Raw genomic sequence first — 26,138 nt, forward strand, 5'->3', positions numbered from 1 at the left:
TTTGTGTTGCCTCATTGAAATTCCTCAGCCTGTTAAACATGAGTGAGCGAGTTACAAGTCATGCCCATGTGGTGCTTCACTTCTAAAATCTTCACATCAGTATTAGATTGAAAGCAAGTATTGATTACCCTATAAAGCTGCAGGGGAACTTCAGTGCATCCAGCATTCATGAACTTTGTTCATGAACTTTAACAAACTGAAGTTTGTTAGGCTTTATTCTTCAGTATTTGGGATACTTTTGATCTAAAATAATATGCTATTGCTCCAATGTGAGCGGTGTGGGCACAGCAAAGAATTCCATGCACTGGTACCAAACAAACAGGGTTTCTTGAAACTATCTTAACTGGTATAGAGAGTGTTCAGTGTGATGTTTACTGTACCGTTTAGGACTCATCAGGGGGAAACCCTGCCTAACAATGATATTACGCCCAAAAAGAGGAACTCTGTATGAAATTTGAAGCAGAACTGAGTAAAAAGTAGGTTATTTTTCTCACAAATACTGCGCAGAAGTCTGAGACTAACCTTTTATTAAAGTTATTCATTTTTCAGCGTCAGGAAAAAATACACGAAAACCTCCAGCACACAAAAGGATGGAAAATATTCCTGAAAACCTGAAAGCATATATTCACACTGACTGGCCACAAGTACAAGTACACCTCCTTGTATCTAGAGCTGATCAAATGGGCAGAGTGTAGTTACCATATAGGAGCACTTTGTTCTTCTACAGTTACAGACTGTAGTCCATCTGTTTCTCAGCATACTTTGTCATCCCCCTTTCACCCTGTTCTTCAATGGTCAGGACCACCACAGAGCAAGCATCATTTGGGTGGTGGATCATTCTCAGCACTGCAGTGACACTGATGTGGTGGTGGTGGTATGTTCGTGTGTGTTATGCTATAGTTTTATTCAACCTACATAAATTTTGAATGAACGATTCCTTCAGTCAGACTGAGTAGATTAATGTCCACCCTTTTATATTCTACCTAAAGGCCTTTTAGTACTAAAGAAGCCAACATGTAGAAGGCCATAATGTATAATATAAGGCCAACATGTAAAAGAGTCCAATACTATCTTAAATGCTGCAGCATTTTTTGAAGCACAAAACAAGACTAAAGGAATTACAGCCATAATGTACTGTAGCTGAGAAAATACGAGACTTATATAACCATCTTATTTAACCGTTGATATGACTTCATTCTCTTAAAGAATACCTTCCTCTTTGAACTGCTGTTATGCAATAACAGTCAAAATATCAAATGACATGGGAGTCAAATCCAGAGAGAACAGATCCAACTCGGTTTTATTGGCCTGAAGTTAACAAGTGGCAAACCACAAAACAGCTGAAGAAGAGGATCACTGATGGTCTTGGCTGTACACCACCCCGACCTGCCTCCTGGCTTCATCCATAATGTCAGCCAGTAGAGCCGAGTCAGCATGAGACATCCTGGAGCTTTCCTTCAGTCCTAGTGGAAAACGACATCATAGTAAAGAACCGAATGTTTACCTAAAGACTTCACAATTATGGTCTTAATTTCAAACTAGGGGATAAAGGACAAGGCAACTGAACTTAAATGAAAGAACACGTGCTTTTTAAAAGTCTTAGAAGAATTAAAAGCGGAAGTGTCCACATTTAAACATGTCTACACAGATATGACAGTAAAAAAGTCAAAGCAAATAAAGAGTCCGTAATAAAAGGGGCCAAAAGGGCTCTTTGGTGATCTTAAATATGACGGGTTAGCGTGAAGGAAGTTCAAAGAAACTTTAAAGAAGGTCCGTATGATGTAAAGGTTCTACACTAATTCTTAGGTTTTTCTTAGCAACATCTGTCCAAGCCAGCTAACGATTAATTAAACGCTACACACATTTTTGTGATAAACAAATGATCTGTTTTTATTTCTTATATGCAACAGTTAAAGTACAAGCATAAACTGGCCAAACTGACAGATTATCTTACATCCTAGCTGTCAATACTTGCTAGCTCTTAATTGGCGAAAGACACACCTGACAACAAACATTACTCACTGCTGCCCTCTAAAGGTTTTATAGTACAAAGAAGGTCTAACTTGTTTTATGTAAGACCAGTGATGTGTCTCTTCAAAAATGCATTTTCTGCTTTCTTTTATATGCCTCAACTGAACAGATCACAATGCACCTTCTGTCTGTGAAAGCACAACTGTGGAAAATAACTGCGGTCAACTTAACTCACTGTGATCAGCTCAAATAGTTGCTATTAGGTGATCAAGCAATAACTGTGACAGGCCAACTGATAAGGACAACTATTTGCACACATAGATAACATAATATTGTCTATACCACTGCATTATACAGCATTATTAATCACTCAGTCTCCATCCTGCAGCAACATGCTGCATTCCTGCTCCTCATCCTCAGCTGTGCATGATGTACATGATTAGCTAGTCTGCTAAGCAATTCATTAACAAAGCAAATGGTTTTTGAGTGGACAATACTTAGCATGATCATGGGCAATATCATTTAATTGATATGAATTTGATTAAAATAAAATGTGTGGGAAGTGGGAAGCAAGAGGAACAAAATTCCAGGGCATTTGAGGCATCATAATGACTTTTAAGGTGTAAATGAAAATGTAATGAGGAAAGAAGTAGTTAGTTGTTTCTTTTAAAAATGGAACTGAATAAGAACATGTGGGTCATTCTCCATTTGGAGTGGGAATAAATATGGATACATTAAAAAAATCCATTTCTTTCATCCTAAAATTAAATAATAAATATTATTGGACATCTGCGATGGACTGGCGACCTGTCCAGGGTGTATCCTGCCTTCCGCCCAAAGACTGCTGGGATAGGCACCAGCATCCCCCCATGACCCTGACGGAGAAGCGGCTTAGAAAATGGATGGGTGGATGGATTATTGGACATATTAATATCATATATGCTGAAATTAGAGCTTAATTCCAAACATGTTACAGTCACTGGTGTTACATGAATATGGTGCAGTGACCAGTGACTGTGACTCCACTGACATTCTGGTTAAACTCATTGTTGGTCAGGAGACCTTGTGCAACTATTTAAGACCAGTAATAAAAAAGGCATTTATGGCATTATTTTGACTAACTTATAATTACCCAGTCATTAAAGCACATAATACCAGTGACACATAGAAGTTATGTGCTGCCTGATAAACAAAATTATTAATAAATGAATGAAATATAGTGAGCAAGTGTGGTGTTGAGATGCTTCTTCTCTGAGGAGCCTTGACTCGAGGAAGCAGTTTAATGGAATCTAAACTGCGATGTTAAAATGTAATATAAGAGTCCCGGTAACACCAGTGACCACAATCTCAGTTACAGGTAAACCTCTTAAAAATAGTTTTCTCAAATGTTGAAAATTAGTTATGTGACGAGCTGTTTTACAGATGCAGAGCGACTATGAAAGATCGGATAAAGGATATAAAAGGATAAAGAAAGAAAAATCTGAGAAATCAAAGAAGTATTATTTAATCTTAGGTCAACTGTGTAAATGTACATACTGACTTTTGGAGCTGTGCCTAATATTTTAAGCATCTTTTTTAAGCCCTGCAGCCTTTGTGACATGGTTTCCCACTGCAAACGGAGAAAGACACATGTATTCAATTTGAATAGTCCTTACAAAATAATACAGAACCCATTTAAACTCAGTTCTGTTTGTAGAGTTTATGAAGCTTTACATGACCATCACATCACATCACATGACCAGAGACATTTACTTATAAGCATGCACCTGAGAAATATGACGTCTGTGTCGAAGATCTACACAAAGGAGCACATTAAATATGTTGGAACAGATATAACTAATATATTTGATATATATTACTGAATTACTAATAAGATTGCACTGTTGCATTTATATCATGATTACAGGAGATGTAACCACGCACACAATCACAAATGTTTCCAATGGGATCATGCAGTGGCTCATATTTGCTGCTTATAATCTTAACTATCCACAACTGTTTGCTTTCATATGGCTTAACTTTGATGTTTTGGACATGCTACAACACGATGATCCAATAGAGATTACATGTAATATTTCCATTATATTTTCTGCTGTCTGAGTTTAATTTAAATGGGTTATTGTTTAACTAACTTTTGAACAGCATTATTTTTTAATTTCTTTTTCTTGTTTCACCGATTAACTAATGCAACTTTTGACTCTGTAGTTTAACAATAGCAAGACAAAAAAGAAAATTAGCAAGTCAAACAAAGAGGCTGCTGTTGTCCTCAGAACAATGATCTAGACCTCAGCATCACCGAATGCGTTTGGGATTACTTTGAACTTGAGAAGCAGAAAATGCAACTAATTTCTAAGACTGAAGTTTAGAAATGTAGAAATATCTTCCTACAAACTTTTGATTTACTGAGAAACTGAAAGTCTGCCAAAAAGATGCTGAAATATGATGCTAAAGCTGATAAATAACTGGTCATTCAATAAATTAAGGGTGGTCTCTGACTTTTAATCAGTACTGTAGTTGCTGTCTTAAATTCATTTACTCAGATAGCTGGGAATAATTGGATTAAACTGGATAAGAAAAGAAAGGAAGTGGTCACTTAAGCTTTTTCCAGCCCCGCAAATACTTTCTAGAACTTAAAAAAAAGCTTACATGTGCCATCTAGTGGCTGCTTTATTACATGCCGACAATACTGCCACCACTTATATCAGTGGATCTCGGTGTTGGTTCTGTTTAGCGATTTAGTGACTTGGGCCTCTGAAACACCCTGTACAACTGAAGAAGGGCTTATTAATGACCTGATGAGCTGAGTCAGGTGGGTTAGAGCACGGACAACACTAAAATCTGCAAGGCAAGCGAGCAGGACTGAGAACCACTGTTTTATGTGGTTTAATTCCAGCAGTCCCAGTCTGACAGGACGTCATTAACGTCTGGTTTAGAGTGGAAAGGAATGTAGAGGACAGAGGGAAATTCACACAAATAGTTGTATGCTTATGAGAATGCAAAAGCATCCTGCCCCGCTGATGACGCCTTATGCCTCATGTCTGTCATGCCTCAGCAGTACCATAATTATGTTAACTTGCCTAATATGTCATGTAATAATAGTGTCTGTGTCACACTTGGTGGTTATTTTTTCACCTTTGAGCACACACTGCCTCACTTCCTCTGCCTCGTATCTCATGCCGGTACTGTTGATGAAGTTTAGAGGTAGATAAGGCTCAGGTACTGGATACGGCGTCTCTTTACCATTCACTATCAGTGATGTGGGACACCACATATGAGCAGGGACCTGTTCAAAAACACATACTGATTACACCAACAGCACAGTCTGCACAAACGAGTACTGGTTTACCTGCAAATGTAATTACTATGTTGCCCTATGAGTGGGCGGTATTGATGAAATGCAATTTAGTGTTCATCATCATTTTCCATCACGATAATTTTACATGGCATCAGATAATATTTAAGTTACTATTAACATAGTTAATACACTCAAATGAATAAAGTTAATGAACACTTGCTTTCTGAGTGCTACATCTCTAAGCTAAAAGAATGTCCTAGAAATCTGACAGAGCTTATTATTCTGGACTGAACTGTATTATTCCATGTTCTTCACTTACAATTACACTAAAGGAAGCCTTACACAGGACTGTCAATATTAACTCGACTTTTTATAGACATTTTACCAGCGTTTCACAAAATGTTTATAAAAGATGTTATATATAATATATATATATATATATATATATATATGATGTCATATTTGTCATGTATTTGACCCACTTAAGAAAATATGGGTCACATACATGAGAAATATAAACTTGTTTCTTAGTCCTGCTCCTGCCAAACCATAACACTGCACATTTTCACTACTCATTGCCCCAACCCCGCCAAACCGATCCACCTAACCCACCTCATGAAGGGCTCCATATTCACTCGAGCTGGATCAGGAGTGTTGAATCAAGGAATATATGAAAGCAGTGCTGTGCTGTGGGTTTATAGAAGCAGGCTTAAAGGGATTTTTGTCTGCTTAATTGAACTGTTAACATGTAAACAAAGTCATTCAGTAGTAAATGATTGAATGGAATTCAGAGTAGTATTATTTACTACCCAAAACAACCAGTGAATCCACAAATGACTTCTTGAGTTTTTACATTGTCGCTGTCGCAACAAAACCTTGAATCTCCAGAATGGTTCACTTTCAAGAGAAGGACAAATCATTTACTTGTAACACAAGTTCATGTAAGATATGTTTCCAAGTGATTCTGAACTATTTCTGTTTGTCTGCTCCTCATACATTTTTTAAATGATGCAAAGGATAACTGGTGTGGTAAACTATTCAAAAATATGAAAAAACAACAAACATAAAAAAATCTTTTCTTTGGGTGCTATTCTGCTTTACAACACCCTGAATGTACCTCTCAGGCACGCAGATACTCGAAAAAACAACAACGATCAACTTATCTCACTATTGTTAAAGATGTCTCAGGCATCAGGCAGTATTTTCTGTACCATTTCGTGTAATAACCTCCTGTAATGTAGTTTTTAGAGACATTAAAGTCTTCAAAGGCCTGGCTGCTATCACCACCACTGTGAATAACTCTGACTCAAGTTTCTCTAGAATGGAGCATTTAACATCAAACCACTCTGAATGACTTTGTGTGCATCTCACTGATTCAATTATGCAGCAATTTTAAAACTCATTGGAATTCCCCTTAAAGAAGAGCTATATAAATGTCCCGTATCATACATACACTCAAGAGCAGAACACTTCATTACAAAACAATATCTGTCTAAACCTACCACTTACCCTGATAGCTCCTTTAGTCCCATTGATAATGGCATCGTTTGGAAGCTCCACAGCCACTGTGCATGTGCACACTGCCAATCTTCCCCGTGAGAACTTCAGTGTGATCACCATGCTCTCATCCACTCCTGCAATGCACACAAAGGCACTACAATCTCAAAAACGGGACTAAAGCTGTGGTGTCCAGGTTCTAGAACGTCTGATTTGATGATGTTTCTGTTCAACCGGTCTTAAATAAACTCATAATGCACTACTTTTTCAGTGAAAAAGCACAGCTATTCTGATATAACAAGCAAGTACCTCAAGGGGAGAAGATTTAGACTTTACTATAATTAGCACATCCAAAACAGCCCAAAAAAGGGCAAAGACAAAACATATCTGAGCCTCCAGCATCTACAATTGGTGTTAAAGATGTGATTTTGTCTTACTTATGGAGGGGATCAGAGCGATATGTGGGGGTGTGCTCATGGCCAGCAGCTATAACAGGAGCAAGGTGTCCAGTATGATCTGCTATAGAGAAATGTAGGAGTCCCTGTGGGCCAAAGCTTCAGAGGAGAGGCTTTGAGATGAGTTATTATCAGCAGTGATGGAGAAACATTTAAGTATAAGTATGTTTAAGTCCAGCAGGCCATCACAATATATTTTAAGGTATTACAGGATATGTGTGATCAGCTGTGTCAGCAGCTCACTGTTCTTTTAAAAAAAAGGTGATGAAAGGTTTTGTACAGTCTTGTTCTGTGTAACTAATAAACACTCTTTCATTTTTGCACCGTTGTCATTTCTTCATACCGAAACAGATGGAATAAAACCAAAAGTGCAGACTCAAATCTGTCAGTATAGACCATAAATAAAAAAAAGTAATTTATCATGTAAACACCTATGTAATTAATTGTGAAACTGTGTATAATTATATAATGTAAATAAGTATATTTCAAAATGACAATATTAACACAGGGCTTCTAAGGCAAATCTTTCCTTATGAAGTTTTTTGAATATGTTTTCAAAGCTTGAATTTTAGAGTATGTTTCTAGTTTTTCAGATAGGAACATTTTGCCATTATATTTAGCTTAGAATACTTTGTGGACTAACCATCATCATCGTTGTTGACCGCTTAATCTAGATAGGGTACTCACACACACACACACACACACACACACACACACATATGTGTATACATATACATATATATATATATATATATATATATATATATGTGTGTGTGTGTACATACCACAATACTTTGTGGACTAACCAATTCATGTTAAATGTTAACCTGGGACAGATTTTCACTGAACCATAAAACACAAGTCATTTAACTGTCCTGTTCTTTACTGCAAGAAGCTACATCACTCTGTATTATAACAATTCTTTAACTAACATTTAATAGGGGAAGCAGCACTGAATATATGAGCTTCCTTATGTAACACGTACGAACAGAATGAACAAAACCATTTCAGAGCCAAGCCCTGCAGAAAGGAAAGGCTTTTTAAAATTTCAATCATATCTTTTATGGTTCCACAGTTTAAACATTAACAGGCCTTAGACTCTCATTATAGTAGGTAATGCTGCATAGTACACAGCAAAACCTTTGCAACCAAGTCAAGCAACAGTCTAATAAAACAGACCTCCAGCCTAATAACCCAGGCAAATCAGAGCAATGCTAGCATTGCCGTTTGCCTAGTACATAAACTGCAAGGGCCCAAAGTCAAAACACATCACATGCAACTTTGAATAAGAGGACCAAAAGGTTTTCATTCACACTGGTGTGGTGAACAGCCTTCAACTGATGTACTGCGATAACAAAAGTAGAGAACAGTGTTACAGGCTGTCTGTGTATAGAATATAGTTTTATCATAAGTTAATATTAAGTAATAGTATAAATTAGCCCAGTTGGTAATCATATTGTAATTATTAATGTACGTGTCACAAGACACTTGATATAAACACAAGACTGCAACAGTTGAATTGTTTACTAATGTGATACGTTATTAAAATTGTGCCGTTCACAGAATAATCAAATTATACAACCAGGTGGTAAAACAAACAGCAGTGCTTGGTATAAGAACTGTTTATTATGACTACTATTAATAATATATAAAATTATTTATGGACAACTGGTATATTTATTGTAATGCGTTTTATTTTTGGTTCATAAAAGCAATTAGCTGCTAGAGGCTGTTCAGTGCATTTCAGTGATTTTTACTAGGGGTTTTACTTTACAACACCCCTTAACAATGATAAAGCACACTGTGTACTGTAACACACAATCATTCACTGCTTATTGCTCCACTCTACTAGCACCTACCAGTGTCCAGACAGACTCCAGTGGCCTGGATGCACTCAGGCTTCTCCCCACCGTACACCATGAGGACGAACTGTAGGCAGTAGATGCCAATGTCCAGCAGCGCTCCCCCTCCCAGCTCCTTCTCCACTGAACGAGGGGTGTTCAGGAGGGGTACGCCAAAATCTGCTCGCACCATCGTCACCTCTCCCACGGTCTCCTGCGACAGCAGCCTGGAGATCTCCAACGAGGCTGGAAAGAACCTAGTCCACACAGCCTGGAGGGAAGAAGAGAGATGGGAAAAGTGACAAGTTTACACCACTTTAACAAAAGGTGTTTAATCAGAATAGAGAGTGCTACTGAGTCAAGAGTGCTAATGAAGTCAAATATATTTTGATGAACGTTTGTGTATCTGAACCCACAAAAATAAAAATAGGCTGTGGCATGCGCCTGCCCCTTGGGTGCATGCCACATAGGCATAACAGGCTGTATTTGAAGCTCCCCCACAGCTTCCTGATTTTGCTCTAGGCTACCCGGTAACTACTGATCACACAAATCTGTTGTTCAATTTCTGGAACGTGGTAAACTATGGTACACTATGTTTCCAAAACTATTCAGTCACCTATCCAAATCATTGAATGCAAATGTTACAATCACTTCCATTGCCACAGGTGTATAAAACCAATCACCTAGGCCTGCAGACCACTTCTACAAACATTAGTGAAAGAATGGGTCGCTCTCAAGAGCTCAGTGAATTCCAGCGTGGTACCGTGATTGGACGCCACCTGTGCAACAAGTCCAGTCGTCAAATTTCCTCACTACAACTGTCAACTGTCAGCGGTATTATAACAAAGTGGAAGTGATTGGGAACGACAGCAACTCAGCCACAAAGTAATAGGCCACGTAAAATGACAGAGTGGGGTCAGCGGGTGCTGAGGCGCATAGTGTGCAGAGGTCAGCAACTTTCCGCAGTCAATTGCTACAGACCTCCAAACTTCATGTGGCCTTCAGATTAGCTCAAGAACAGCTTTGAGAGCTTCATGGAATGGGTTTCCAAGGCCGAGCAGCTGCATCCAAGCGTTACATCACCAAGGCAATGCAAAGCACCAAATGACTTTGTCTGACCTCACAAATGTGCTTCTGGAAGAATGGTCAAAAATTCCCATAAACACACTCCTAACCCTTGTGGAAAGCCTTCCCAGAAGAGTTGAAGCTGTTATAGCTGCAAAAAGTTGGCTGACATCATATAAAACGCTGTGGCTTAAGAATGAGATGTCACTCAAGTTCATATGCATGTGAAGGCAGACAACCAAATACTTTTGGCAATATAGTGTATATTAACATCTGTTTCGGGCAGTAGATTAGTTTAGTAGGTTATAAGCTGCATCAGTTGTGTAATAAATATCATTTATGATAGACCTACTTACCTCCATCAAGAACACATCATTCATCTTTGCTGTGGCCACCAGCTCATGCACTTCTCTCAGGTTCATAGCCAGAGGTTTTTCAATCAAAACATTCTTCTTGGCGTTCATAAGGAGGATGCCCACTGGAAGATGATGAGGATGGATGGTGCCCACATACACCACATCTGCAAATGATGATGAAAACTGGTGTTAGTTGATGCATAACAACTTTAACATCATCATAAGAGTAATTTAAAGGGTCAACAGAGCCTATCTACCTATCTATATATCAGCAAGTAAATACTAAGCATTAGGTCGAGAAATCCGTAGCCTATATTCAATACATCTCACATCAGTGAAGTCAGGTACTGATGCTGAACGATTAGTTTTGGTTCAACTCCACTCCAACTTATCTCAAAGGTACTGGAAGGAGCTCCATCATGCCAGAGAACACAGTTTCACTGCTGCACAGCCCTGTACTGAGGGGACTTTGTAGCCCTCTGCCTGATGCTTGGATTTGTGCATGGTGGCTTCATGTCTAGATGCTCCATAGAGTCCCAATCTATTGGCAAAGCTTTTCTATGAATGTTATACAAGTTAAACATGTGTAGCTGAATTAGAAGGTGAATCTCTTCTGGACATACAGTGTACCAGAGAGATCCACACAGTCAAGAGCCTCACACTAAGAAAAGAACTAACCAGCTATTTTCCATACCAATGTTGGGATCTTGGGCCAGTTCCTCATAGCTGCCATACACTGTGGGGATGTTGTGTTTCTGGGCAAATTCCTCAGCACGCTGCAGGTTCCGTGCTGCCACAGCCACCACCTGTAGATTAACGCAAGTCTCACAGCTCTTCTTTTGCCAGAGCAAAAGCTTCAAATTTCAGAAAAGCTAAGCTTAGCTGTATCAGAGCTATTACAACTCTAAACATAAGAGCTATTGTGGCAACAAATCTAGAAAAAATCTTCAAAAACATTTTATAGTTTAACTAGCAAGTATTGATCTGTCATTTGGTATTTTGCAATATGCAGTATGACTCACAATATTTCATTTTGATGAGTTCTGATAAACTGGAACAAGCAAAAATAGCAGCAGTGGTCTTAAATTATTTTTATTCAATGGCCTAATTATGCCCTTTGTAATGAAACAAGCTGCTGGTCAGTGTTCTTTAAGTACTGACCGTATCTAGGATATGCTCAGAAAACATATTGTCCAGTATTGATGTAATTTACTACAATACAATAAAATACTGTCATATTGCCCACCCCACATAAATTCTGTGTACATGTACATGTCTGTCATTCATTCATTTAACGCCTTATCAAAACAGCACATATCCAGGCTGGTTGAAGCGTTCTCTACAATATTAAACACATTGCAAGATCTGATTCTATCGTTGAGTTTTTTGGATGCAAAAAACAGGACATTCGATCCAGATTAGATTAACAGCACGTAAAAAATTTCCTGACTTCGGTTCGCAACTTTTTTGAGTTGTAGTTTTCAAGGCGAAACATTTCAATGCAATTAGCTCTGAGCGGGCGGCACAAACTACAATACCCATGATGCATTGCGAGAGGGCGTAGACATACAATAACGCGTTCTATTTTGCCTGATCTAGTAGCCATATGGATTTAAAAATGTGTCTGCTCTGCCATTATATTTAACACGGATATGGGTGACGGATCAGGCAAACTGAAGGGAAAGAAGTTATATTCAACTATTCAAACGCGGCTACGGCAAAGGTTACGCTACATAACAAAGAACTATACGGACTGCTCCACTAAGGCTAAAATTAGCTAGTGTGGCATAAAGCAGACTAATCTATCGATATTTTTTTAAACTAATTTCGTGCTCTTTTATAAATTGCATTTGCTAATGCTGGCCAAAGCGAGCGCTGTGGGGCACATAGCCTACTAAAACTCCCCCTGTCCACAGGCTCCGAGGCTGAAGTTGGCTTCGTTTTCGCGAGCTTATTGCTCGAACTTTCCCGTTCCACCTTAAATGGTGCAGCAGTTTCATTCTGGCGCCTCAGGCCAAAAAGCTGCTTCAGCTTCGCCGACAAGCTCGTGACACAGATACTGTGGGACACATTCAGGTGACGCGGACGCTGTGATCTGATCTACATACACATCCAGGACACCTGACAAACCTCTCGATAACCTGGATCTGCATTGACCTGCTTGAAAGCCCTCACTGAGCACGACCCGTCTGAAGTTGCAGAAACTGGACTTAATGCGAGAAATCACTGACTGCATTTCGGTTAAAATGTTCAGCTGCAATAGTAACACTAAGACTTCATGAACACAGTTCTCGCCTGCCGTCCAATGACGTCACTTTTGTATATATTTCTTGCATAAACCTGGCTTTGCTCTGCAAACTAAAGGCAAACTATTTATGGAGTTCACAGAGAGCTGCATGTGCCCTAAATGAGCAAGAGGGAATGTGTAGGTCACCCCGGGTGTGTGTGTGTGTGTGCAATACCTGGTGGTCTTCCTGAGGGAGGGTCTTCAGTGCCACCGTGAAATCATGGCTGATTTTTCCAGCGCTGCAGATCCCCCACCTGATTGCCATGATGGCGACTTCGCACACTGAAGTAAAGGGAAGATCTTCTCTGGCTTTCTATGGTCTGATTACCCGATAGAAGGAGCGCCACGAGAGGGCGACAAACATGAGTTGTTATTGTAGGTCATGTTGCTTTTTTCTGCTCAGAGTGGCTCGGAGTCAGACAGCACAGAGGTTCCTCTGAGACATCAAGACATGCACTCCAAATTCTGTCTGCTTCGCGCCTCACAGAGCCACAATAATATTCAGTTAATTATGAAATCTCAAATTTCACTGATGTTTCCATTATTTTGGCACAGTTCTTAATTATTCTTCAAAACATACTGAAAGGACAAACGTACAGAGCATGGGAACGATATCCTAATGCATGGCCACTACTTAGTAAGGTGTGGGAATGAGATGATGAAGTCGTGGCCACGACTTAGTAAGGCGTGGGAACGAGATCATTGCTTACTAAGTCATGGCCATGCATTAGGATCTTGTTCCCACGCTTTCCTACGTTGTGGCCACGACTTAATCATCTCATTCCTGCGCCTTACTAAGTTGTGGCCACGCATTATTTTTATTTATACAGGATGTCACTAGCGGAGCTCCGTACAAAAGTGACTAGAGGAACTATTTATATATTAGTGGAATATAGACTAATATATATTGTATTCTATTTATACTCCCTGGCCACTTTATTAGGTAAAAGGTTGGACCCCCTTTTGCCTTCAGAACTGCCTTAATTCTTCGTGGCAGACTTTCAACAAGGTGTTGGAAACATTCCTCAGAGATTTTGGTTGGTTATTTGAGTTACTGTTGCCTTTCTATCATCTCGATATCATCTCGATATCCAGTCTGCCCATTCTCCTCTGACCTCTCACATCAACAAGGCATTTTCGTCCACATAACTTTCTCTCACTGGATATTTTCTCTTTTTCAGACCATTCTCTGTAAACCCTAGAGATGGTTGTGTGTGAAAATCCCAGTAGATCAGCAGTTTCTGAAATACTCAGACCAGCCCGTCTGGCACCAATAACCACGCCACGTTCAAAGTCACTTAAATCACCTTTCTTCCCCATTCTGATGCTCGGTCTGCACTTCAGCAAGTTGTCTTGACCACCTCTACATGCCTAAAAGCATTGAGTTGCAGCTGTGTGATTGGCTGATTAGCTATTTGTGTTAACAAGCAACTGAACTGTACCTAATAAAGTGGCTGGTGAGTGTATATTGTATTGTACTATATCAGATCTCCATTTTTGACATTTTTCAGTTTTTGACATAAATTGAAAATGTCTGTCACTCTTTACATTGTGTGTAAATTTTGTGATGAACGGACTAAAAGAAATGACCCAAAATTACTTGGAAAAAAAAGTCTGGTTCCATTGACTTACATAGAAATTAAAGTGTTTTTTTTCTTCGCCTGTAAAGTTACCATTTTGGAAATACAAGGTTTCCGTCCGACCACAGCGATATATATTTATATATATTTATAGTTATATGAGGTTTGTTCTATGTACCACATTATTTGTAAGTCGCTTTGGATAAAAGCGTCTGCTAAATGTAACGTAATGTAATGTAAAAGGACAAAACCTGATATTTCATTTCATTTCAGAAGAAAAAGCAGTACTGTTTTCAAACACTGAGAAGGTATACTTAATGAAGTGGCTGGTCTGTGTATACTTGTTTACTGTTTGTTTTGGCTTTTTTACTGTTTGTTTTCTGTATCATTCATTTATAAATGCACCACTTCTGTACGTAGTGTGTACGAGTGCATGTGGTCATTAAAGTCATTCATTCATCACTATCCAGAAAGCATGGATCAGTCACACTGCAGCAATTGTAGGTTAAGTGTCTTAATCCAAGAGGCTGAAGGGCATAGAGGTAGTAAGTAGACAATATGACTGTTGACTCACTCCAAAAATGCTGACTGTGTCTCATGACCTTGAGTTAATGAGCTGCAGTTACTTATAACCTAGCACAGTATGCACTATGGTATATTATCAGCACACACGTCGTAATTACAATCATGCAGAACGTTGTTTATTGAAGTTTTTCTATGTGTGCACTTAGCACGTTAGCGGCAGCATATTTAAGGAATTGCACTGAATGAGCATGTGTAGTTTTGTTACAATATTGTTATCTTGAGATCACAAGATAATTAACTTATCTCAGGATTACAATCCAGAAAATTATATCAACAGCTCATGACCTCTCCAGACTTTCATAAGAGCCAATTTTGTGAACATGGTTTAACAATAGTCCTAACCCTTCACTCTTAAAACCTTGTTTTGTCCAGGTTAGGTTTAATCTGGGTCTGAGGAGCGGGGCTGTAAGGTCAGAGAGGGTATAAAGAGCTTTAAGCACTTTTGAAGTTATATATTTTTAAATTATATTTTTATAGTTAGTATGACAGCAAAGAAACACAATACAATGACAGTCCCTTTAATTGATGTCTTTGTACATGTATGTGTGATTTTTTTAAAATGTGCATTATGGAAATAGTCATGATTAGAATAAACAATCCTTTCAGTATGTTACAGTTGTATGGTTCTGTTGTATGAAAACAGACCATTGTATACTGTATACTGTTTTGTGATAGTTGGCTGGCCTGATCAATGCACCTCCTTGCTTCGTCCATGATCTCAGTGAGCAGCTCAGTCTGCCAGGGTCATCCTGCTGCTCTCCTTTAGGTCTGCAGAACAGATTGCTGTTAGCTTCTTCTGGTTGATATAACAGTAGACAGCTCAGATAGACTTCACTCACTTATCAGCAAAAGAAGGTTTGAGTATATGTATATAACTCCAGTCTTACCCAGTCTTCACTGGCTTTCTGTTAAGATCTGCATCAACCACAATCTTACTTATATGTTGATATGAAGCTTTATAGCTCATCCAGACCACTTGGCTCATCTGAGACAAGCTGACTGCAAACCTCTTTGGATCAATGCCTACCACACAAATGTAGCTGTTAACTATCCAAAATAACCAGAGAACAAATGTGTTTTTTCGTAGACAATTTTTACATTACAACACCCCACATTTACCTTTCCTTAACAAATGGGTTTTAAAATGCATTTTAGGCCAAAACTTTATCTCAAAGCTATCATAAAACAATGTTTGAGACATCAGGCATTGCATCTGTAACAATTTCATGTAGGAGCTTTCTATGATGTAGCTTTTAGAGGCATCAAATTCTTCACATGTCTGGTTCCTATCACCATCACTGTGTGATTCTGTCCTAAGAAGAATCACTTTGTTTGTGTTTATCATTTTTGTATGATCTAATTATGAAGATTTTTTCAATTCAAGGACATCTTCATCTTAAACTGCTCACCGATGAATATAGTGACCTTAGACCAGTCATTAAACTATCTGTGCAGTTATCCACTATGTTCACTGCCCTACAGGACGACATGATTACATTAAAAACAAAACCAAATGCACTAAAATATTGCCCTGCTGTCATTTATGCGTGACATGTGAAAGCTTTATGAAGCTTTCTGCCAGAGGGCTGGTTGTTAGAAATTGGTTCAAGTATGCAGGAGCTAATACAAATACTACAGGTTTAAGGCATTATTGTTCAGATATTCATCTTAAAGCATTTTTATTCAGTAACTACTACGAATAAATCAGTAAAACTATAAACCTAATACGTGTCTGTAGCACCGCATGTGCTACCCCGGGCTCAAGGAGGGCGCTGGAGGCAGGGTTTAGGGTAGCAGCAGCTATGTTTCTTTAATTCACCGAAATAAATACACAAAGTAAACACAACCAATGCCATGCTAAACTGACCCCTTTTCGCTAGTGGTTTAAGCTAGATAGACTTTTCAGTATCCTGCCTTCCGCCCGATGACTGCTGGGATAGGCTCCAGCACCCCCGCCCTCCCCCCTCCCCCGTGACCCTGAGGGAGAAGCAGTTTAGAAAATGGATGGATGGACTTTTCAGTCTCTTATGCAAGCTTTTCAGCTCTTCAGTTTCTCTCTCAGCTCTTTTTAAAAGGCGCTCACGCTGCCAGCCAGGTTAGCATCAGCTGGCTCTCATTAAGAACAAGAGTTCGCCGCTCTGCCTCCTCGTTACCACGCTCAGCTGGCAGCTCGGCCACCCAGATCAAATGTGAGGTGTAGTGAAGTGGCCTCGCTGTGTAACCAGGGGTGGGGCACAGGCGGCCAAGCTCTGGACTTGCTCCTTGCTCTGGTACCTGTCGTGGACTTCACCAGCGTCCTCGTCCTCCTCCTCCCGCCATTACTCTCGTGACTTGTGTCCGTCGGGGGAGTTCTGGTTTTGCGCTCTGCCCCCTCCACACTCACGGCTCTCTCCATGCCGTCCTCACCACTGGGTGTGCCGGCTCTCACGGCTGTCAACGTGGGGGACGGGCATCCAACATGGGGGACGGGCGCATGCCACAGTGTCCTTTAGAATTGAAGTTTTAGGTTAGGTTTAAGCCTTATTAAGTTTGCCTTCCGACCTCCCAACCATCTCAAGCTTCAAAACAGACTGCAATGATTATAGACATTCCTCATCCCCCTACCTGAGTCGAGTAGCACTCCTGTGGCATGGACAGACTTTGTTCTCTCCCCCTTGAACACCATCAGTATGTACTGCAGGCAGTACACTCCGATGTCCAGCAGAGCGCCTCCTCCCAGACCCTTCTCTACAGAGCAGGGGATGTGGAGCTGAGGGGAGCCAAAATAAGCTTTGACCAGCTTTACATCTCCAACAGCATCCTCTGTGTACCCCCACCTCAGTGTACACTGGAAAACACCTGGACCACAGAGCCTGAAGCACAGAGAGAGAGAGAGTGTGAGAGAGAGAGAGAGAGAGAGAGAGAGAGAGAGAGAGAGTGGTTTGTTCACATAAATACATAAATGATCACACTCTAGCCTCAAATTGCATAATAAATATTAAAAAACACAAAAATTAGGCTGTATTTATAAGACATACTGAATTGATATTAGTAAACCACAAGGAAAGAACATGCAAAAAAAAGCAGACTGGCAGAAATAAACATAAGGCTTTACTTGCTTTAGGTGATATCACTGGTGTTGGGAGGCTAAAGAATTCAGTTGCATTATTTTTTATGTTTTCATCATTGAAAACAGCCAAAAGAAAGGCTACAACTTCTGATGAGCTAATGAGCTAAAAAGCAAAAAAAGTAAGGCAAGAAAAGATAAGGGCTTACTTTTTGAGGGGATAATACTGACTTTGGGAGGTTAACATAATTCAGTAGCACAAAAAGTTAGCAGTACACAAAGGAATACGTTATTATTCAAAAATAGCGGAGATTTTGAAATCAGGAGGTTTTTGTGTCGAATAAGGAGCAGAGGCTGTATCTTTACATAAGCTAATAAGCTAACACTAGAGCTGACTGATATGATGTTGGATGCTGATGAGGATATGGTGTCTACTACACGTGATCAATTCTCCTCAGTGGAAGATGTGTACATAACTATGGTATAAACGACAGAATCTCAATCATCTTAATCAAGTTATTAACATCTCAGGCTTGGCAATGTGTTGACAACATGTGCTCACTTGTGTTGTAATTTAATTGCTAGCCAGTATATGTTATTTGTTTTCGCATAATTAAATGTGACGAATACCCAAATAGGGAATTCAGTGTTCGGATAATGGCACCACGTAACCATGAGTAACCATGTGCATCCTGATTAAATAACAAACAAAAACAATAACAAAAATAAAAAAGGGCACCATGACCTCACTAGTTGTAGCAATCATCTTGTAGCCTGAAATTTGTTATTTGTTATTTATGAAAGTTAATCTAATCAATTCTAATCTAATCATTGTCAGCTCATAATTCTAAACACAGAAGAGGTGGTTAAAATGTATGTAGAAATGTTGTATGTATGTTTTTTTTTGCTCTGAGGTTTAGTAGTTTAATAATGAAAGTTGATATATCTGAACATCACTGCTAATAGCTAACAAGTGAGCAAAGGCCATCTGGACCATGCTCTCTTCACGTTTGCTTGTTTGTGAACGCTGATAACAGTAATCCATCAGTTTTAAAGAAAAACAGCAATTTACTATCCCATAGCATTCAGTTAGCACTAATTAGGGCCAGCGTCTGTCCGTCCAATTAATGTCTGGTTCTCTTTAATTTTGTTGTAAATGGTTTATGTGTAAATTTCTATTTAAGTTTTAAACAGCATCAAGTATCTCATTTACAATGTTCACTCAGCCCTAATACACCATTACTGTTCTACTTTAATCTGTTCTATTCAGTTGCGTGACTATTTCATATGAACTAAAAATCTCATATACATCTCAACACTGATTAGCTACAGATATGTGCTGATATAACTACAGGTTTTAAACATACAGAAGAATTGAGGGTGTCCATGCAGGTCCATGAGGAAGACGTTGTTCTTTCTGGATGCTGTGATGAGTTGTTTGACCTCTCTGAGGTTCATAGTAAAAGGTTTCTCACACCGTACATTCTTCCCTGCAGTCAGGAACAGCAGACCCACCTTTAGGCGCTCGGTGTGGAGGACATGTAAAGAAACAGACTCAGAGGCACAATAACGCAACAATCTGCATATCAAACATATCGCTGTTGTCAGAAGAAAACCTTGTATCTCCGTTTTTGATGTTTTTCAGTTTTTGACATGATTTGAAAATACAGGTTACCCTTTACATTATATGTAAATTTCATGATGAATGGACTAAAATAAATGACCTAAAATGATTTGGACAAAAATTCATGTTACATTGACTTTCATTAAAACTAAAGCATATTTTTTACCTTCTCCTGTAAAGTTACCATTTTGGAGATACAAGGTTTTCTTCCGACAACAGCGATTTGCGTACCTTCAGAGAAGATCTAATGATTTCTATGAAATAAAAAAATAAACATTTCTCATTTTTATTTAATATAGTCTTAATGCATCATTTTTGTATTTAAACTCTGCAAGCATTGTACTATTTATTTTATTTTTAAATTTTGGTTGTTAACAGGTGTGTTAAAAGCTTGAAACACCCAAAGAAAATGATCCAATCAGGATTTCTTTTCTCTGTGGTAAATATATCCATGCAGGCTGTCCACCTTTTAGGCCTTCAGGAACTGGACTAAAGGCCTGATGAATCAAATCAATACAATTAGGAGACAAAACATCATTCTATGCCTTCTGGGAGAGCTACATATATCACTGGCTGAATTCTAGCCATAGCTTAAACAGGTTTCAGTCTGTTGTTATAAATGGAAAACAGTGGCAGCTTTATGTGCTCATATGTGTTACAAGCTTCAAATAAAACATGTCTTTTGCAAAAAAAGTAAACATTTTTTAATGTGGGTTACATTTCTAGAATCCTATAGAGGCACTATGAGAAATAAGAGCATTGTTGTAGAATTGAGCTTTGACATTTATGGCTCAAACAGAATCCCCGTCTCTGATAGCTGCCCTACATATTTGCACATTCGCACTTGTAACTTTAATTTTATTTCAACCTTGCACATACTGTACATTTTTACTTGTACTTTCACTTTTTTGCTACTGTGTTTTAGAGTTATTCTTTTTTTATTATTCCCTTAAGATTATATTCGGTGAATGGAGGAACAGCAAAGTAAGAATTTCATTGTACAGTGCAACTGCCTGTTCTGCTGTGCACATGACAATAAAACTCTTGAAACTTTATATTTAACATGCCTTGGCACATCAATAACATGACTTAATTAAAGAACGGCTTGCATTATTTTAACTAAAATAATTTATATTACACTTTATAACAATTTATAACACTTCTGAACCTGTGAACGTGCACAGCAAGCAGTAAAAAAACATGACTTGTTAAAGGGCTCATTTGTTTGTAAGTATGCAATATAAGTATTGCAAAATTTACTATTGTAATGGCAACTAACAATATATTGAGTGAACTTCCCCACCATACAATGTGCGCACAGTATGTGTCAAACTTAATTTTTTACAATAGCTGAGCTACAGTCATTGTCTGTCATCTAGACTCAGTTCACCAATATCTGGGTCATCAGCCAGCTCCTGGTAGCTCCCATAAGCCTTGGGGATGCCATGAGTCTCAGCAGGCTTCTTGCTGCCACCGCTGTTATCTGGAACAAACAGACACATGCAGTCTGATGTGCACTGGTATATGTATGCAGATTAGGTGTAGAGAAGGTAGGTACCTGATGCTCTCCTGCTGGCAGGGTCTTCATGGCCACACTGAAGTCATGGCTGATCTTTCCCACTCCACAGATGCCCCACTGAGTAGCCATGTTAGTAGATAGCAAGACTGATAAAGTCTTTGAGTGCTGAAGTAGAAATTGACAGCTGCCTCTCCATCTGGGCTCCTCTTTGGCTAATTTATGAAAAGATGGCTGGACAAAGTCTCCTCGCATCCTACAAATGTTTACCAAAAGTGCTGTGCCAGTGGACAGTGAGATGAGCTGGGGAAGATTTCTTCCGGAAATCTTGCCAACTCTTTGCCACTGAACAGTATGCTAAGTTATGCAGGGAGTCTCTGAAAGATGTAACACTTAATTTGCATATTCATTGAGTTTATAACAGTCTTTTGCATATTAAAACTCGTGGCACAAAGGAGGGAGCTTTTCTGAATAGATGTTTAGAATGAAAGTCACTAAAGCTAGCATGGCTTTGAACCATTAGCCATGCAGGGCCTCATCCATCACCTGATGGTTATGCTGATTTGAACATTTTTTATTTTATAAAAAGCACAGTTTTTACCATCAACTAGATTTGACTACCTCAGTAACTGTATCACATACTTGTGTGTACAACCATCATACTGAGCCTGTGAGGGGAATGTGAGATGGGGGGTTAGGGTTAGGGTTAGGGTTAGGCAAAATTGCAATTGCAAATACCTGACAGACCTCAATAAGCACAAGCACATTTATGTGGAATAAAAGCAACACTTCTTGATAATGTACTCTTTATTATGTCACCTGATATGACAGTACATCATTTTTATTAATAAATAAGTCAGAGTGACAGATGGGAAAGCAATGAGACAAATTATTATTAAAGTATTATATTATTTTCCCCCTCGCGACCCTGACGGAAGAAGCGGCTTAGAGAATGGATGGATGGATGGATATATTATATTTTAATTTCTTAAATTAATAGATGTGCTGAAAAAACATATCTTTAGCACTTATATTAAATATTTTTCATACACTATATCTTAAAAAACAACAACTTTTAATTCATATTCTAAAGCTTTAAAGAAACTTAGCAGATTTTTGTTCCAACACATTGCTTTGAATGGATTTTATTTTTCAAAGAATAACCACCTGTCCAAAAGCGTCTTGAAAAGTTCTGGTCAAAAGACATGATTCGTCGACATGATTCTACGTAAAAATATGTTAAAAAAAAACAAAACACTAATTAGTGAATCCAGCTACATTAACATCTTCCAGGTTATCAGCAGGTTATCAGATATGCACAACTGTTCAGTTGAGCTGATGTAGTCTCCGTAGAGAAGCATTGGCAGTATAATGGGCCACTCTCAAGGAGCTGCACCTGAGTCTAAGATCACCAAGCCCAGTAGAGAGGTATAAACCCTCCAGCATTGGGCTGTGAAGCATTAGAACTGGGTTCTCTGGAGTGATAGAGCTTCCACTAGAACCTTAAGGATGAAATTAACATCTGACATCACAAACACTCTTAAGACTGATGTTCCAACATCAAGTGCAAAACCTTCCAAGAAGAGTAGACCTGTTACTGCAGCAAAAGGGGAACAAACCCATGCTTTCCAAAGAGAGACTGAAAAGTCGTGAAATTTCCTCGCTACTAAATATTCCACAGTCAACTGTCAGTGGGTCAGCGGATGCTGAGGCGCATAGTGCGCAGAGGTCGCCAACTTTCTGCAGAGTCAATCGCTACAGACCTCCAAACTTCATGTGGCCTTCAGATTAGCTCAAGAACAGTGTAGAGAGCTTCATGGAATGGGTTTACAAGGCAGAGCAGCTACATCCAAGTCTTACATCACCAAGCGCAATGCAAAGCGTCAAATGTAATGTATAAAGCGCAGCAACTGGACTCTAGAGCAGTGGAAACATGTTCTCTGGAGTGACGAATCACGCTTCTCCATCTGGCAATCCGATGGATGAGTCTGGGTTTGGCAGTTGCCAGGTGAACGGTACTTGTCTGACTGCATTGTGCCAAGTGTAAAGTTTGTTGGAAGGGGGATTATGGTCTGGGGTTGTTCATCGTATCAAACCCTAGGGATTAAGCATGGGTTCTCACTCAAGATCATATGTGTGTGAAGGCAGACGAGTGAATACTTTTGGCAATATAAGGTATTTAGCCCATGTTTCAATTTTAAGTGTGTAGTATCTCTGTAGTATGTCTTTCCTGCACATTATTGTTCTCTCCTTATTCTAACACCACCATTTGCATCTCATGAAGTGCTTGGGAATGAGCTGATGAGTTGAATCTGTATTTTACTGTATTATAATATGTTACTGGGTTACAGATTTTCAGTGACAAGTAAGATGGAAGAAAATAAGGACAATGACCTAATAGTCGTGATGGTTCCTTGACACGTTTTGCTTCGTTTGACCCAGAGGAGAAGAGCAAATCTTTTAGGGACAGATGCTTTTTCTTACTGCTGCAGTAATGCTGTAGTTACACACACAGACCTGACAGAAGCAGTCCTAACTGGCCATGTCTAATAATCTGCAATCTGTAAAAAGAAGTTAGTGTTCTTGTCAGTTCCTGGACAGTGCAGCACTCAAACAGAAACTTTGTGATATTCCCAATGCCTAGCCAGAAAATTGAGCGCTCCAACTGGTCTGTGATTTGTCTCTGCACTTCTACAGGAATGTCAGAAATGCTGATTCTTACAGTGCAGCTGTAGGGAAAGGTTTGAAAAACTCTGGACTAATGACATGTCTTGCTGAGTAAAATAAGTAAACAAACTTAAATATGTCATTTTCTGCTAATTTCATTTGGGAAAAAAACTGAAGGGCAGTGTTCATTAGGCTACGTAGCACCTACATAAGCTTGCCATGACAACTTACATAACCTTGCACAAATGTTTACATATGCTTCTTCCAACAGGTTTCATTTGCTATAAAGGTTACGTTGCCAGATGATAGTAAATACATTAAAATGTGCAGAAGTGTGTTCTGTGTACATGACATGTTATTTTCATTTCACTGAGCAAATCAACAAAGCTTTTAATTTATACTTTTGCACATGGCCTTATAAGAGATAGATGGGTGAAATATAATATTCTTACAGGACAAACTCAAAACTTTGAATGCATTTTGTTAATGTATAGATTATTTACAAACTTGTCAGCAGTTGACATTTTCTAGGCTGAATATACATTACAGTAAGGAAGTTTTACCTAAATGTTGAACTCTTATTATTGAGGATAATCACTCTTCATGTTAATAAGAGCTTCACAAATACAAAGCATTTGATCAACAGCTCATCAGGAAATCCCTGGACTTTTTTGTTGCATTTGTTAGAGATTTTGGGGTATTTTGTGGGTTATTTTGCAGCAATTCTTCTGTCCAGTTTGTCCCACTAACATTACTGAAGAGTGAAGGAAAGTGTAAGGGCAATGAAAATGACCAAACTCGTCAACACAGTAGTTTAACGTAAATACTTCACATTTTGGATCACTGGTCCATAAAAGCCACTTCCCTTCTGCAAACATTCAGTTTCCAGTGTTTTTTTGGTCCAGGCTAAAATCTTCCTATATTCTACACCTTTAATTTTTAATAATGGTAGATTTTCCAGTGATTCTACCAGCCAGATCAGCTTCATGCAATTTCCTCCAAACACACCATGTTGAAACATCTTATGACTAGTAGTATTTAACTGTTTGTATTTGAGGGTCAGTTAAGAGCCAATGTGTCTTGTAGTTTGAATTAACATTGTGCCAAAAGCTGTATTTACAGTGCGCGTGGACCGCCACATGCTAGTCAGTTCAGAGAACATCTAACAGTGACACTTTTAATCTGTGTTTAATGTGTTAAACTGATTTCAGAACTTTCTGTGGCTCTCCTTGCTATTTCTCTAAAATTGAAAAGCATAGATTAACTTGTTGCTTATGAATAATAATGAAAAACCTAGATTGAAGCAGATGTATTAAAAATTGCACAAAAAATTTTAATTGCACAACCTGCAGCACTCATTCTGTTCACTGTAGTTTTACAGAAAAGGTTCAGCAAAAATATTTAATTTGTTCAACTAGTAACATTTTGTTTTGAGTGGTCCTTTCAGATGAAACACTTAACAGACTTTCAGTAACATGTTAAAAACATATGAGGTTTAGGGTTGAGGTTAAGGTTCGGGTTAGGATTAGGGCCAGAGTTAGCGTAGGTGTTGGGTAAGGTTGAGTAAGATTAGGTTTTAAGTAACATATTAAGAACACATCTACTTAATGTAAGTAATGTATCTACTGAACAACTACAAGATATTTACTTCAATATATTTAGATGCTTCTCTACTGCTACTTCACTGATATGTTGTTAATGTGTTACTGATAATCTGTTATAAGTTTATTAATTATCTACAAAACCACAAAACCACTCCAGTATTCATATCCATATTTTGGTGAAACATTTCTTCACGGTTACAGCTACTAAAATACTACACACACACACACACACACACACACACACACACATATATATATATATATATATATATATAGAGAGAGAGAGAGAGAGAGAAACACACATCATTTTTTGATAATTTCAAGTAAACAACAACCCACTTTTCCACACGAAGTGTCATTTTGCACACATTTGCCACTAGGTGGCAGTGTGCATTCACAGTAAAACTGCACTTTTATTTCGCTGCACTTTTATTTTAGGGCACTTCTTTCACTTGCAATAAAAAAAAAACTAAATAGAAAGGACCTCCTTATAAGCATGAAGCTTACATGAAGTTTCAAGCAAACAAACGAAAAAAGAACTGTTCAATAGACAGATGGCCTGTTGTCTGTCCTTAATAACATAAATTAAAATTATGATGGATATTTACTTTTATTCTTTATCCATTGCTTCCCCATCTACAGACAACATAAATTAATGAACTCAGTTGTGTAGCAGTTCTTTCTTCACCTAGTCCCTGGACCCCTGCACTTTATCTTAAGTGCCCACCTGTAGCTACAAACAGTCCATT

At 38.6% G+C, this 26,138-nt stretch overlaps 1 protein-coding gene and 1 pseudogene across 1 annotated transcript; both read right to left on the reverse strand.

Moving 5' to 3' along the window:
* Positions 1-1,257: 1,257 nt before the first annotated feature.
* On the reverse strand, positions 1,258-13,092 carry dhdh.2 (dihydrodiol dehydrogenase, tandem duplicate 2). The gene is made up of 7 exons (XM_017705559.2): positions 12,943-13,092; positions 11,175-11,286; positions 10,481-10,644; positions 9,078-9,330; positions 6,776-6,900; positions 5,104-5,254; positions 1,258-1,463 (listed from the first exon to the last, which is right to left on the reverse strand). Exons 1-7 carry the CDS (start codon positions 13,030-13,032, stop codon positions 1,354-1,356), a joined length of 1,005 nt encoding a protein of 334 aa, XP_017561048.1. The 5' UTR covers positions 13,033-13,092; the 3' UTR covers positions 1,258-1,353.
* Positions 13,093-16,982: 3,890 nt separating this feature from the next.
* LOC108441767 lies at positions 16,983-21,344 on the reverse strand (annotated as a pseudogene).
* Between the last annotated feature and the right edge of the window lie 4,794 nt (positions 21,345-26,138).

This window comes from Pygocentrus nattereri, chromosome 7 (genome assembly GCF_015220715.1).
Source record: "Pygocentrus nattereri isolate fPygNat1 chromosome 7, fPygNat1.pri, whole genome shotgun sequence".
Classification (NCBI taxonomy): domain Eukaryota; kingdom Metazoa; phylum Chordata; class Actinopteri; order Characiformes; family Serrasalmidae; genus Pygocentrus; species Pygocentrus nattereri.